We start from the raw sequence: 15,526 nt of genomic DNA, 5'->3' as shown, positions 1-15,526 counted from the left end.
AATGACTAGGCAGCCCTTATAGGCTTCCTAACACTGGTCCGGCATAGAGTTCAAAGCATTCAGCGAATGAATGTCTAGATATCACTGCACCCAGAGACGTAGTTCAGCAATACAACGGGCTCAGATTACAGTTCAAGGAAACTGATAGTGCAACTAAGCTTTCACAAAAACCAAATTACTAATTAAATTCAGCGTAAGCCTTCATTAACCAAATACATGGTTTAAATTAATCAAAAGCAAAAAGTTAAATGATTCAACCCAGTTAATATAACTAAGTCAACAATAGAGGAGGATAAGTTATCATTAACATCTCACCCTTGGCTCAGCAAGTGCTCACAATATTGTTGGTTCTGTCACTGTACTTATTACACCCCTTAATTATTCTTCAATAACTCCACATTAGTATTGCCAGCTTGTCAAGAAAAACATTTTTAATAACCAACCATAAACTCAAGAGATTCTACAGATGCTGAAAATCCAGAGAAACACATACAAAATACTGGAGGAACTCAGCAGGTTGGGCAGCATCTATGGAAAAGAAGAGTCGACATTTCGGACCAAGACCTTTCATCAGGACTGAAATGGAAGGGGGAAGAAGCCAGAATAATTATTCTATAATAACTCTTAATCCGGCTTCTTCCTCCTTCCTTTCCAGTCCTGATGAAGTGACTCTGTCCAAACTGTTGACTGTTTATTCCTCTTCATAGATGCTGCCTGGCCTGTTGAGTTCCTCCAGCATTTTCTGTGCATTGCTCTAAAAACTAACCTACCTTGAAACTAAATTACAGCCTTTGCATCTGACTGGAGATTGTACAGTAATATGCACAGTAATGTACAGAATTTATCCTTAAACGCTGAAAGGGTGCACCAGCTGAATATCCCCCTCAGTTCACAAACACGATTCATCTGCAAAGCTCCTCCCCCATAACACAAAACACTTACATAACTGGGGTCGTGGCTGGTTTTGTTATTGTAGTTCCTGACATGACCAACACTGGCAATGGAATCCATGAGAGATGATCAGGTCGCAGGAAACTTAGGGCATTGCACTGGGACCTTGTTATTGGGCTTGCTTGAAGGAGTCACATCAGGAAGAGCCAAATAAAAACCAACAGTGGCTGTAAATCAGAAGAAGTAATTAGCAAACAAGAAAGGATATTATTTTATAATATTATATTTGGTCTTAACACCCAACAAATTCCTGTAAAAAAAATTAATTGGCATCCATTGAGATACGTAGCAACCACCCACATGGCGAACTTCATCATGAGCATGGGCTGAAAAGTCCCACTCCGATAACGAAGGAGAACAGTGGGAAGCTCCCAGTGCAAATAGTCATAGTCATAGTCATACTTTATTGATCCTGGGGGAAATTGGTTTTCGTTACAGTTGCACCATAAATAATAAATAGTAATGGGTGAAATTAACGGTACTGGCAAAGCAAAGGAATCACGGCATAAGGGACTTGAGTGAGCAGAGCCGGCAAGCGTTGCAATGAACGCAAGGACTGCAGGATAGACTGCTTCAGCAACAAGTAGTTGATACTTTCAGCTTTTGGAATACAGGAATGACTGGCAAGGCTGAGGTTTATATCCATCCGTAAATACCATTGAACCAACTGCTAGCTCGGCTGCTTGTAAAAGGATTAAAATTTAACCAGATGAGAATCCTAAAGGGCAACAGAGAATTCTGAGATTGTTTTCCCTGACAATTGGGCAGCTAATGCTCGCTATTAATGGCACACCTATCACGTCCAGCTTCTCACTTCGTTCCCAATCCTTCATCCACCTCCCTTCGTCCTCATCAGGACTCACCTATCACTTGCCAGCGTGTACTCCTTCCCCACCTTCACCTTCCTTCCCCTTCCTTTGCAGTCCTGATGAAACAGCCTGAAACGCCAACTGTTTGTTCCTTTCCAAAGATGCTGCCTACTCTGCTGAGTTCCTCCAGCATTTTGTACATGTTGCTATTAACGGCACAAGCATGTTCTTCCAGATTTAATTGACAGTATTGAGTTTACCAGCTGCCAGTGTGGGTGAGATGTGAACACACCTCCCACCAAATCCTTGGAAAAGCTGAATGATTTAAATCTCACATTGAAGCCCTCCAAAAAAAATCAAAAATCACACGAATCATACTGCCACCATTGCAATAGACAAGTACAGGAGCCAAGAAAGTTCATTCCAAATTATTAAAAGCGAGAAACAGCAAAGAACCACTCGGTTGCGGATTAATTAATTAATTTATTTATTTATTGAGATACAGCGTGGAATTGGCCCTTCTGGCTCTTCGAGCCACACAGGCCAGCAACCCACAATTTAATACTAGCCTAATCACAGGACAATTTACAATGACCAATTCACCAACCAGCTGACACATCTTTGGACTGTGGAAGGAAACCAGAGCACCCGGAGGAAACCCATGCAGAGAACATACAAACTCCTTGCAGGCAGCAGCGGGAATGGAACCTGGGTCACCTGCACTGTAAAGCGCTGTGCTAACCACTACGCTACCGTCCTGCCAGCAGTTTCCTCCAAGATCAGATCTCTGCACAGTCCACGAACACTACCTTGCTATTCCTTGTTGCACCATTTGCTTTAAACAATTTATGACACATTTATGCCTTTACACTGTCCTGTTGCCACAAAACAATTTTCCCTTAATTTCAGTCAGTGATAATAAATCTTAATGTAATATAACATTACAATTGCAAGGCAATAGGTATCTGTAACCAGAGTCTAAAACATTCTCCCCTGACATGCAAAGGCACAAGGATCACGACATCCTCACCACCAGCACATAAATAAGACCATAAGATATAGCAGCAGAATTAGGCCATTTGGCCCATCGAGTCTGCTCCACCATTTCATCAATCTACCTTTCCTCTCGGCCCCAATCTCATGCCTTCTCCAGCATTATCAGGGATACATCTCACCCTAACCGTGGACTTTTTACTCTCCTTCCATCCGGTAGGCGCTACAGGAGCCTCCGTTCCCCCACCAGCAGGCACAGGAAGAGCTTCTTCCCTGAGGTTGTGACCCTGCTGAACCTCTCATCACAGCGCTAAGCAGTATTGCATCCATATTGTACTGTCTCAGTACTTTTATATTTGTGTGCTGTAGTACTTCTTTTTATTCGCACTTATTTTGTAAATAACACTATTCTTTGCATTTCTGGTCAGATGCTAAATGCATTTCATTGGCTTTGTATCTGCACTCGGCACAATGACAATAAAGTTGAATCTAATAACTCCATGTGCCCCGACTAATCAAGAATCTATCAACCTCTTTAAATATTTAAATTTAGCCTCCACAGCCTCCCGTAGCACTGAATTCCACAGATTCACCATTCTGTCATGGCCGTTCATCAGGTCAGAGTTGGGGAGATAATAGCTCACTTACTGACCATCCCATAGCTTCTCTTCCACCAACAAGGCACCTCAAGACATACACCCATGGTTGATTTATTTTCCCTCTCAATCCCATTTTCCTGCCTGCTCCCTGCAACCTTGACACCCTTAATAATCAAGAACCTATCAACTTCCACTTCAAATATACCCAATGACCAGCCCCGCCCCCATCACCTCTGGAAATTAATTCCACAGATTCACCGCCTCTGGCTGAAAAATCCTCCCCACCTCTGCACTGAAGAAACCACCCTTGTATTCTGAGGCTGTGCCTTTTAATCCTAGACTCTCTCACTATTGGAAATATCCTCTCCACGTCCACTCTGTCTAGGCACAAATCGGGAGGTGGGGGCACATGTAAGAAAGGACGCACTAGTCCAGAGGCGGTTCACGAGAACGATCCCAGGAATGAAAGGGCTAATGTATGAAGATCATTTGGTGGAGTTAAGAAAAATGAGGAGGAATCTCATAGAACCATATTGATATTGAAAGGCCTAGGCAGAATGGACATGGAGAGGATATTTCTAACAGTGAGGGTATTAGAGTGATTTTTGGGTTTACATGTACATTTAGCAAATGACTTCAGTCTTCAGGTCTGACTACAAATTGTGGGTTTAATTTGGAGTGCAGCTCTGAACGCGGGGTTCCAAAAAGCCTTGAATCCCGGACCAGACAATGCTGATTAAAATTCACTTGGACATTTGTGGGTGCGAATTGGGATGTGTGAAATTTGTGTAAATATGGAATTGTCCTTTGATGTTTGGCACATAAAATATCAAGCCCCACGTTGGGCTGGCCAGACCCTTTAACCAAAATCGTTTTTGTATTATGCCTGCTGTATCTTGTTCTGTTGAATAAAGAAGCTGCTTCATATCTGCCAGTAGCTACATTCTCTGGTAGTTACATTCACACAGCAAGGGAGTCTAGGACCAGAGGGCACAGTCTTAGAATACAAGGATGGTTCATTGAGAACAGAGATGAGGAGGAATTTCTTAAGACAGAGGATGGTGAATCTGTGGAATTCACTGCAACACACAATTGTGGAGGCCAGGTCATTGGGAATATTTAAAGTGAAAGTTGATTAAATTCTTGATTAGTCAGGTTGTCCAAGTTACAGGCAGGTCAATGGGGTTGAGAGGGATAATAAATCAGCCTTAATGGAATGGCAGAGTAGACTATATGGGCGGCAAGGGTTAATTCTGCTATGCCTTATGAATCAATAGTCCTTGATGAGGTCCATAGTAAACAGTTGTAATACACAGAACTCTGCTCTATTGGTAGTTCCCCGGGACACACCGCAAGACAAATAAACCAACATTAAGGGCTTCCGGCACATCAGCTCAGTGAAAGACACATTCTGGTTTGCCTGAAGCGTAAGGAGATGACCACAAGGGAATGCCGATGGCTGGCTGGCACATTCTAAGAGGGAGGAGTACACACTGAGGGATGCAGCCAAGCCCGGTGTAACCATTGCAAAGGCTCTGTGGGGAAGCAGCCGGAGGACAGTCTAAGATCCTGCAGCCACTGGACACTGAGAATCTGGGCCCTGTACAACAACCTCTCAAACACTAAGTGTATTGTTTAAGGAATACAGGTTGCGTGCTGGCTCACTGTAAGAGCACATTATGGACTGACGGTGCAACAACTGTCGAGAAAGTAGTGTGTTAACATTTATACTGCACATATTATAAAGGAAGTATAATTTTGAAATATAAACTCCTGGCCTTGCCAGCAACACCCACATCCTGAAAAATTAATTCTGACAGATGGGGTTTAATTAAATGTGCGTGGATCTTAAAGAGCTTCAAAATAGGGTTGTAACAGCTCAGTTTGGCTCACATTTGACAAGTCTTGTCCATTACAAAATGCAAGTGGTCCAGTGGAATCTGTGTGTAGTTTTTCATTGATTCCTCTGTATTTCTCCATTCTACTATGAATCTCTTCAAGAAAATGAACCACAAGATAGTATATGGTGACATATACATACACTGATAATATATTCACTTTGAACCTTTGAGTCATTTCAATCACGTGCATGACACATTTTGCAGATTCTATTTCACAAAACCATCAGTAAAGTATCAGAGACACCACCTTTAGATTCCTCTGGTTAATCACATACCCTCAGGCAGAGTGTTACTGAACAATTCTGGATCAGAGAACCACTGAAGAGCTCAAACCCCACCCACAATTCAAATTCTATTAAATAAATCTACAACCAGAGTTGAAGTTGTATAATTCCTTGCCAAAATATCATTCTGTCTAGTGCCATCGACCTGCATCAAGACCATAGTCCTTTATACACCTCCCATCTAATTACCTATCTACATTTCTCTAAAATGTTGAAATTGAACTCACATTCGCCACATCTACTGGCAACTCATTGCACACTCACACCACCCTCTAAGTGAAGAAGCTCCCCTTCATGTTTCCCATAAAAATTTCACCTTTCACCCACAAACTCTAGTTCTAGTCTCACCCAACCTCAGTAGAAAAAGTCTGCTTGTATTTACCCTGCCTATACACCTCATTATTTTGTATACGTCTACAAATCTCCGCTCATTCCCCGAATAAAGTCCTAACCAATTCAACCTTTCCCTGTAACTCAGTTCCTCAAATCCTAGCACCATCCTTGTAAATGTTCCCTGCGTTCATTCAAGCTTGTTGGTACCTTTCCTGTAGTTAGGTGGTCAGAAATGCACACAATACTCCAAATTAGGCTCACCAACATCTTATACAACTTAAACATAATATCCCAACTCATGTACTCAAAACTTTGATTTAGGAAGGTCAATATGCCAGAAGTTCTCTTTACAGCCCCATCTACGTGTGACACCACTTTCAAGGAATTATGGATTTACATCCCCCACTGCCTTTTTTTTCATCAACTTTCCATGTAACTTCTTAAAAAAATTCCAAAAGAATGGTTCCTTTGGTATCTGGGGATATGTCCCATCAAGTCATGGGGACTTAGCCAACTTAATACTTTTCAAAACACTCAACACCATTACTTTCTCCTCTTTCATATCAACATGCCCCACAACATTAACATATGACCGTAAGACAGAGGGGTAGAATTAGGCCATTCAGCCCATTAAGTCTGCTGCACCATTCCATCATGGCTGATTTATTATCCCTCTCAACCTCATTCTCCTGTCTTCTCCAGAAAACCTTTAATGCCTTAACTAATCAAGAACCTATCATTTATGTATACCTACCCAATGACTTGGCCTCCACCGCCGTCCATTGCAATGAATTCCACAAATTCAGTACCCTCCTCATTTGTTCTAGACAGCTGCCCCTCTATTCTGAGGCTGTGCTCTCTGGTCCTAGACTCCCCCACTATTGGAAACACCTTAGCCAAGCTTTCAACAGATAGCTACTTTATTGGCCCCAAAGGAAATTACAGTGTCACAGTTGCATTACAAATGCACAGATATGCAAACATTAGAAGAGAAAAAAGTAAGAATAAAAAATAAGTTAACTCGAACAGTCTAACAGGACAGGGGAGGGGGTCATCACTTCCCTGGCTATTGGTTGACTCATTATAGAGCCTAATGGCAGAGGGTAAGAATGACCTCATATAGAGCTCTTTGGAGCAGCACAGTTGTCTTAGTCTATTACTAAAAGTGCTCCTCCTTTCAACCACGGTGGCATGAACAGGGTGAGAAACACTGTCCAGAATTGCCAGGATTTTCCGTAGGGTCCTTTGTTCTACCACAGCCTCCAGTGTGCCCAGTTTGACCCCTATAATAGAGCTTACCTTCCTACTCAGTTTATGGAGCCTGTTGGCATCACCCGTGTTGATGCCGTTACCTTGGCACACCACCACATAGAAGATTGCATTGGTGACAGCAGACTAGTAGAACATGTGAAGGCGAGGCCTACATACTCTTAAGGACCTTATTCTCCTCAGGAAGTAGAGGTGACTCTGGCCCTTCTTGTACTCAGTCTCTGTATTGGTGCTCCACTCAAGTCTGTCATCCAGGTGCACCCCCAGGTACCTGTAGGTCCTCAACACACCCACGTCCTCACCATCAGTCTTCCTGAAGTCCATCACCATCTCCTTTGTCTTACTAATGTTGAGTTGCAGATGATTTTGCTTACACCATTTGACAAAGTCCTCCACTAGGGCCCTATATTCATCCTCCCATCCTCCCCTTATACACTCAACCATTGCTGAGTCATCGGAGAATCTGTGTGGATGGCATGACTCAGTGTTGTATCTAAAGTCCAAGGTATGCAGACTAAATAGAAAGGGAGACAATACATTTCCCTGTGGGGCCCCAGTGCTGCTTATAACCACGTCTAACACAGAGCTCTGATGCTGCACAAACCGTGGTCTGCCAATCAGAGCGCCCATTATCCAGGGTTCAATGGAAGTGCCAACCTGCATTCCCCAGCAATGAGGGTTGTATGGTATTGAAGGCACTTGAGAAATCAAAAAAAAATATGGTCCTCACAGTGCTGCCCTGTTTATCCAAATGGGAATAGGATATCTACTGAGCAAGCACATCACAGCACCATTAACCCCAATGTGCTCCTGGTAGGCAAACTGCAGTGGATCAGGGGCTGATCTGACCAGGGGTCAGAGGTGAGCTAAGACCAGCCTTTCTAGGGTCTTCATGATAAATGATGTAGGAGGTCAGGGCCACGGACTATAGGCATTCAAGGCTTTTGGTTGGCCCTTCCTGGGCGCTGAGAACCCAAGGAGGGCCAACCGAAAATTCGGAGGATTTTAATGAGATCCCCCTCGTTTTTCTTAAACCAGCAACACGCCTCAGAGTTAACCCTTTCATTCCCAGGATCATTCTAATAGATCTCCACTGGACCATCTCCAACGCCAGCATGTCCTTTCTTATGTCACCTCTGATCCTTGGAGAATATCAATGCTCATTAAGGACCCCACCCTTACAGGAATGCCCTTCCTTGTCCCTGGCTGGACCTACTCCTGTCTTCTCTACCTTCCTGCTCCTATGATATCCTCTTTATCCTCGCCGACAAAGATATTTCATGGTCCGTTTTAGCCACCCCCCCAACTCTTCCTGCGTCCTTTCTGTTCCTCAAGCGCCCGTCTGATCGATCCCAGCTTCCCAATCCTTCCTCTTTCTTCTTGACTAAACCTACAATGTGTTTTTAAAGATTTAAGCTTGCCCAGTAAATTGCTCATTAAACACCGCAAACAAAACGTCGACTAGGCTAGGCCGCAAGGAGAAATTGCAAAATTCAATGCAATTTTAATAAAAGGCTCGAAGTATATTCTTGTTCAACAGTCAGAAATAGTATTTTGAATAGCTAACGGTGGTTTTAACATTCAAAGTTCAAAAATATTGTATTTTTAAAAGAAAAATAGCAAGGAAATGAATCCGATTTAAAAGAGGGACCTGAGGTGAAATTTTTTCACGCAGAGTGTGGTGCACAAACGATGCGTACCCGAGTCGTTAGAGAACTGAGGCGGGTCATTTACAACATTTTAAAGGCATTTGGACAGGTAACACACACAATTATGGAGAAACTCAGCAGGCCAGGCAGCATCTACGGGAAGAAAAGTGAACGGTCGACGTTCTCGGCCCGAAACGTGGATTGTTTACTCTTTTCCATTGTTGATGCTGTCTGACCTGCTGAGTTCCTCCAGCAATTTTGCGTGTGTTACTTTGGATTTCCAGCATCTGCAGATTTTCTCGTTTTTGTGATTTGGACAGGTAGATGGATAGGTTTTAGAGGAATTTTGGGCCAAACGGAGGCAGATGGGACCAACTTTGACAGACACATTGATCGGCAACAACACGTTGCGCCGAAGGATCTTTTTCGAACTGACCCTAATTTGAAAAATCCTGAACGCACCTAAACCTCCTTCAGTCAGTAGTAACAAGACCTATCCGGGCACAAGTGGGATTTTCTGCTGGGAGCTGCTCGCTATTACACCTGCCTTCCAGCGTGAGCACACACTCCGCGGACAAGGCAGCAACCGACGGCGGGAAGAGGGGAATGTACCGGGCCGGTCTGGCCCGTCACCCCAGGTACACTACAGATGATTTCAGGTGGGGAGGCGGTCTGGTAGAGGGCATCGTCTGGTGCTATTGACTCAAGCCGTCGCCCATCAGATCGCGCACACCCGAGGCTATCCGCGGAACCAGTTTACCGACCCTCAATCCCGCAGCCTGCTGCGTGTCTGGGAACCCCCATGTCAGTCTCGGAGAGACTCCATCAGAAAGTCCAAACAGTTGAGCAAGACCTTAACAGCTCCGACAATCCGCTGGACGGGACCAGGTCAAGGATCCCAACCTGCCCGGTCCGCAAGGTCTGAAGGTCGGGGTGAGCCGCCAGATCGTCACCCATCTTTACTTGGGATAGTCTGGTTCCGTTCCCTGACGGTCCGCCTTTTGCTATCGCAATCCTTCAATTTAGATCCAGCGATTCTGGCCCCGTAACCCTTTCCCGCAATCCTTCCTGCCCCTGTTCCGATCGGGCAACCTCTCTTGCCCCTGTTCCGATTCGGCACCCTCTCCTGCCCCTGTTCCGATCGGGTACCCACCCTCTCCTGCCCCTGTTCCGATCGGGCACCAACCCTCTCCTGTCCCTGTTCCGATCGGGCACCCTCTCCTGCACCTGTTCCGATCGGGCACCCTGTCCTGCCCCTGTTCCGATCGGGCACCCTCTCCTGCCCCTGTCCGATCCGGCAACCTCTCCTGCCCCTGCTCCGATCGGGCACCCTCTCCTGCCCCTGTCCGATCCGGCAACCTCTCCTGCCCCTGCTCCGATCGGGCACCCTCTCCTGCCCCTGTCCGATCCGGCAACCTCTCCTGCCCCTGCTCCGATCGGGCACCCTCTCCTGCCCCTGTTCCGATCGGGCACCCTCCCCTGCCCCTGTCCGGTCCGGCAACCTCTCCTGCCCCTGTTCCGATCGGGCACCCTCTCCTGCCCCCGTCTCACTCCCACACCCCACATCCCCTGCTACCTCTGTTCACCTCCCACACTTCGCACCTTTGATTCCCCTCCGAGTTTGTCCCAGTCCCTCTATGTCTTCGCTCGCTTCCAGTCTGTCACCCTGTCCTTTTTCCTCACCTATTTCAATATCCCTCCCCCAGCCCTTTTCGAATAGGGACTGAGATCCCCCACCTCCGACCTGCACCGCCTGGGCGCCCTACCGACACTAATTCAGCGACTCACCTGCAACTCCGACCCCGCGCACACACCACACGGTCTCTCTCGCTTTCTCCCGCCCGCCCCGCTCCCACTCCCTTTATAGGTTTGGATACGCCCGCTCCATCCCAGCCAATCAGCTTTCACATACCTGCAACAGACCAATCAGCTCCTCGTCCTTCTTCACAACAAACCAATCAGATAGCGAGTCTCTTACCTGTTGCCTTGACAGAATCCACCCTCAAACAGGTGCGGGCGCCCTCCCCTCAGCCAATCAGATGGACCTATATCTTTCCCATTGCTCCTATTGGTGAAGATGAAGCCACGCCCGATTCTACCCTGCGGAGCTCTCCATTCAGCGTGTAAAAGGGCTCCCGAGGTTTCCGGAGCTTCGATGGGTATAACCGGGATCACCCGGGGAGAGGCACTGCGGAGGCTGGGACGGGCGGACCCTGTCCTGTCACAAGCAGGGAATCTGCTGAATGTGGGACGGTCTCGTATCAAAGATCATAAGACACAGGAGCAGAATTAGGCCATTCAGCCCATCGAGTCTGCTCCACAAAAGAACCACATAGGCCATTCATACATTATGACAGTACTACCCAGGAACGGGTGTGGTGTGGATGAACAAAGTGCTGCAGGAACTCAGATTCATTTATCCCATGTACATTGAAATGCTTTGATTCTGTTAACAATAACACATCTAAGTATGTGCTGGGGGCAGCCCACAAATGTTGCCACACATTCCTGGCCCACAATGTTCAGCAGAACAATACAAGCAGCCAAAACAAAACAAGATACCGACAGTAAAACAAACCCCTTTCCCATCACTCACACCCTCCCCTCTCCCCCCACCCACTCACACATCTAGACAGGCCTTCAACTCCAGGGCAGGCCACCCCTGGGCCTCTAGTCCTTAGCCCTGGACTCGTAGACATCAGCTTCTAACTTCGGACTTCTGTGGGCGAGGAGCAGGGTCCACACCAAATGGCAACTGTCCAATCTCCTCCACAGATGCTTGTCAGCTCCCTTGTTCATGGACCAGGGTTCTTTGAGGATCATCCATGTCCTGTTTAAATGTGATGAGGGTCTTTGTCTATGCCAGGAACAGAAGAAAGTCTGAAGATGCTGGAAATCCAAAGCAACACACACAGAATGCTGGAGGAACTCAACAGGTCAGGCAGCGTCTATGGAAAGGAATAAACATTCGACATTTTGATCTGAGACCCTTCTTCAGGACTGGAAAGGAAGGGGGAAGACACTATAATAAAAAGGTGTGGGGGAGGAAGTGGAAGGATGATAACTAGAAGCTGAGAGGTGAACCTAGTTGGGTGGGAAAGATAAAAGATTAGAGCGGAAGGAATCTGATAGGAAAGGAGATTAGACCATAGGAGAAAGGGAAGGAGGAGGGGACCCAGGGAAAGGTGATAGGTAGATGAGAAGAGGTAAGAGGCCAGAGTGGGGAAAAGAAGAGGGGAAGGTGAGGGAAATATTAAAAATATAATTGTCTACACTATCCTTGCAGGCAGCAAGTTCCAGATCCACATCACTTGTTTGGTGAAATAATCTTTCCTCTTATAAAGTTGAACCATACAGTGAAATGGTAACCTCTTTGTGGCGGAAGGTGGGCACCTTATGCTCACCTGATTAGCCTTCTCAATTCTTTATGCCTGAATCAAATCTCTGCCCAGTTTATCTTGTCCAATCTGGGCAGCCTTTCCCTATAACCAATTCTCCAGCACTGGTAACATCTGCATCCTCTCCGGTGAGCTGTATCCTTATCCTAGAGTAACCATAAGACATAGGAGCAGAATTAGGCCTTTCAGCCCATTGAATCTGCTCTGCTAATGCTGTTCAGCCGGTGGTATTGTGACATCAGCACTGAACTTCGGGTTTGAATCCTGCTGGCTCCTTGCACGCTTTCCATCCGTGCTGGGTTGAGCATCGAACTAGCAATTCAGCCTCAAAAAAAAGACAAAAGTGCTAAAGAAACATCAAGGTTTCCACCCAGTGTGCCACAAGGAACAGAGAGGAATTAAAAAAAAACAATCCTATTCCCCTGCCTTCTCCCCATAACCTTTGACACCCTTACCAATCTCTATTTTAAATATACATGATGACTTGACTTCCACAGTCGTCTGTGGCAATGAATTAATCATCCTCCGGCTAAAGAAATTCCCCCTCATCTCTGTTCTAAAGGGACGTCTTTCTATTTTGAGGCTGTGCCCTCTGGTTCTAGACCCCCCTACTGTAGGAAACATCCTGTCCACATCCGGTAGGTTTCAATGAGACTCCTGCCCCCTCTCCCCATTCTTCTAAATTCCAGTGAGTACAGCCCAGAGCCTCAAATGCTCCTCATATGTTGACCCTTTTATTTCCAGCATCCCAGGATCATTTTTGTGAACTTCCTCTGGATCCTCTCCAATGCTAGCACATCCTTTCTTAGATAAGGAGCACACGAGTGGTGGTCATTGATCGAGCTGAAGTTTAACCAGTGTTTAACACAAATCTAACACAACTTTCTTGTGCAACACACACAAAATTCTGGAGGAACTCAGGTCAGGCAGCATTTATGGAAATGAATAAACAGTCACTGTTTCAGGCTGAGACCCTTCATCAGGACTGGAAAGGAAGGGATGGATGCTAGAATAAGGAGATGGGGGGAGGGGAAGGGGAAGGTGTACAAATTCAAAGGTGACAGGTGGGTGGAGTAGGGGATGAAGAAGTAAAAATTTGGGAAGTGATAGGCGGAAAGAATAAAGAGCTGGGGAAGGAATCTGGTAGGAGAAGAGTGGACCATGGGACAAAGGGAAGGTGAATGGGGTCCGGGGGATGCGAAGGCTAGTGAGAAGAGATAAGAGGGGAGCAAGAAAGGGGAAATAAAGAAGAGGAAAGGGGGATGGGGAAAAATTACCAGGTTGGAGAAATCGATGTTCATGCCATTGGGCTGAAAGCTACCTAGACACAACATGAGATGTTGCACCTCCAACCTGAGAGTGACCTTATCATGACAGAAGAGGGAGGCTAGGACCAGCCTGATGGAATGAGAATGAGGATTATAATTGAAATGATCTGCCACCTGGAAATCCTTATTTTTGTGGATGGAGCCAAGGTGCTCACAATGCAGTCCCTCAGTCTATGTCAGGTCTCATTAATGTAGAGGAGGTTGCATCGGGAGCACCGGATACGTGGATGACCCCAATAGATTTGCAGGCAAACTCTTGCCTCTCCTGAAAGGACTATTGGGGGTCCTGAATGGAGGAGAGGGAGAAGGTGAATGGGGAAGTATAGCATTTTCATCATTTGTACTGATATGTGCCAGAAGGGAAGTTAGTGGCGAAAAACGAATGGACAAGGGAATCATGGAGGGAGTGATTCTTGCAGAAAGCAGATTGGGGGGGGGGGTTGGAGGGGAGAAAAAGATGTTTTTGGTAGTAGGATCCCGTTGAAGATACCTGACGTTGTGGAGAACAGTGTGTTGGATATGGAGGCTTATGTGGTGGTAGGTGAGGACAACAGGAATTTTATCCCTGTTAAGGTAGGAGGAAGATGGAGTGAGTGTGCATGTTTGGAAAATGGAGGAGATGCAGCTGAGGGCAGCATCAAATGGTGGCAGAAGGAAATCCTGTTCTTTGAAGAAGGAGGAAATTTCTGATGTCCTGCAAAGGAAAGCCTCATCCTGGAAACAGATGCAGTGTAGATGAAGGAACTGAGAAAAGGGAATGGCATTTTTTACAAGACACAGGGTGGAAACAGGTATAGTCAAGATAGCACGGAGAACAGCAGGTTTATGAAAGACATCGGTGGACAGTTTGTCCCCAGAGGTGGTGACAAGAGAGGTCGAGAAGGGGGAGAGAGGTGTCAGAAATGGACTGAGTAAATCTAAGGGCAGGGTGAAAGTTGGAGGTAAAGCTGATGAAATTGACAAACTCAGCATGAGTCACCAATGCAGCGCCAAGAGTTAGAGAGCATTACCAAGGAGGGCTTAGAAAAGGGACGTTTATCTTGGCTAAGATAGCTAGCTTAGCTATGGTTATTTTGACTATACCTCTTGTTCTACCTCAATGCCCAACCAGATGTATCCTTGGATGTTATGGTAAAGGGAGGAGATTGCTAGGGCCTTGGCAGAGATATTTGTATCTTCCTTAACCACAGGTTAGGTACTGGAAGACTGAAGGATACTAATATGCCTTTAAGAAAGGGATCATGGATTAACCAGACAGACTAGGCAGTATCTATGGAGGGAAATAAGCAGACATTTTGGGCCAAGAAGCTTCATCAAGTTTTAATCATAATTTGACAAAATGAATGACTTCACCAATTCACCTTGCATTTATTTAAAAGAAAATCGAATGGGAATACATCTTAGTCAACATTTCCTCAAAAGGTATTTAATTGCAAAAATTCATGTAGTTGCTATAATTTGCATTCCAGTACTCAAACCAGTAACAGTTGTAGCTTATAGTAAATTGTAGTGGTCCTTTTTGAAATTGTGAACTGTGAAAAACATGTTTTTAAATTTTAAACAAGTAACTATAATTTGCTTCCAGCTACAGGGACTGTAGGCAAAAATAAGTGCAGGTCAGAAGAAATGTATCCTTTTTTTAATGCCAATATTGTAAATAAACCCAGGTTCATTCCTGCCTCTGTCTATAAGGAGAATGTATGCTCCCCCTGTGACCACGCAAGTTTCCTCCGGGTGCTCCGGTTTCCTCCCACATTCCAAAGACATACTGCTTGGTAGGTTAATTGGTCATTGTAAATTGTTTCATGATTAGGCTAGGGTTAAATGGGGAGTTGCTAGGCAGTGTGGTTCAAAGGGCTGGAAGGGCCTATTCCACGCTATTTCTCTGTAAATAAATATTCAATCCAATTGAGTGTCCCCACACAAAATGGAGTTTTCCTCAGATTAAAGATAATGTTAAACTCAACGTTAGGAAAGGTTTGTGCTGTCGGAAGAAGGCCCCTTATTCGAGC

At 45.6% G+C, this 15,526-nt stretch overlaps 1 protein-coding gene across 1 annotated transcript in view; it reads right to left on the bottom strand.

Moving 5' to 3' along the window:
- LOC134355881 (specifically androgen-regulated gene protein-like) overlaps window positions 1-10,627 on the bottom strand; it is a 38,496-nt gene extending 27,869 nt beyond the window's left edge. The window contains exons 1-2 of the mRNA XM_063066407.1: window positions 10,577-10,627; window positions 943-1,118 (exon numbers count right to left, since the gene is read on the bottom strand). Of these exons, the coding sequence (XP_062922477.1) occupies window positions 943-1,011 (69 nt within the window). The 5' untranslated portion in view covers window positions 1,012-1,118; window positions 10,577-10,627. The remainder of the gene's footprint in view (window positions 1-942; window positions 1,119-10,576) is intronic.
- Between the last annotated feature and the right edge of the window lie 4,899 nt (window positions 10,628-15,526).

Source organism: Mobula hypostoma, chromosome 13 (assembly GCF_963921235.1).
Source record: "Mobula hypostoma chromosome 13, sMobHyp1.1, whole genome shotgun sequence".
Taxonomy (NCBI): Eukaryota; Metazoa; Chordata; class Chondrichthyes; order Myliobatiformes; family Myliobatidae; genus Mobula; species Mobula hypostoma.
This window is presented reverse-complemented; position numbering and strand designations above follow the sequence as displayed.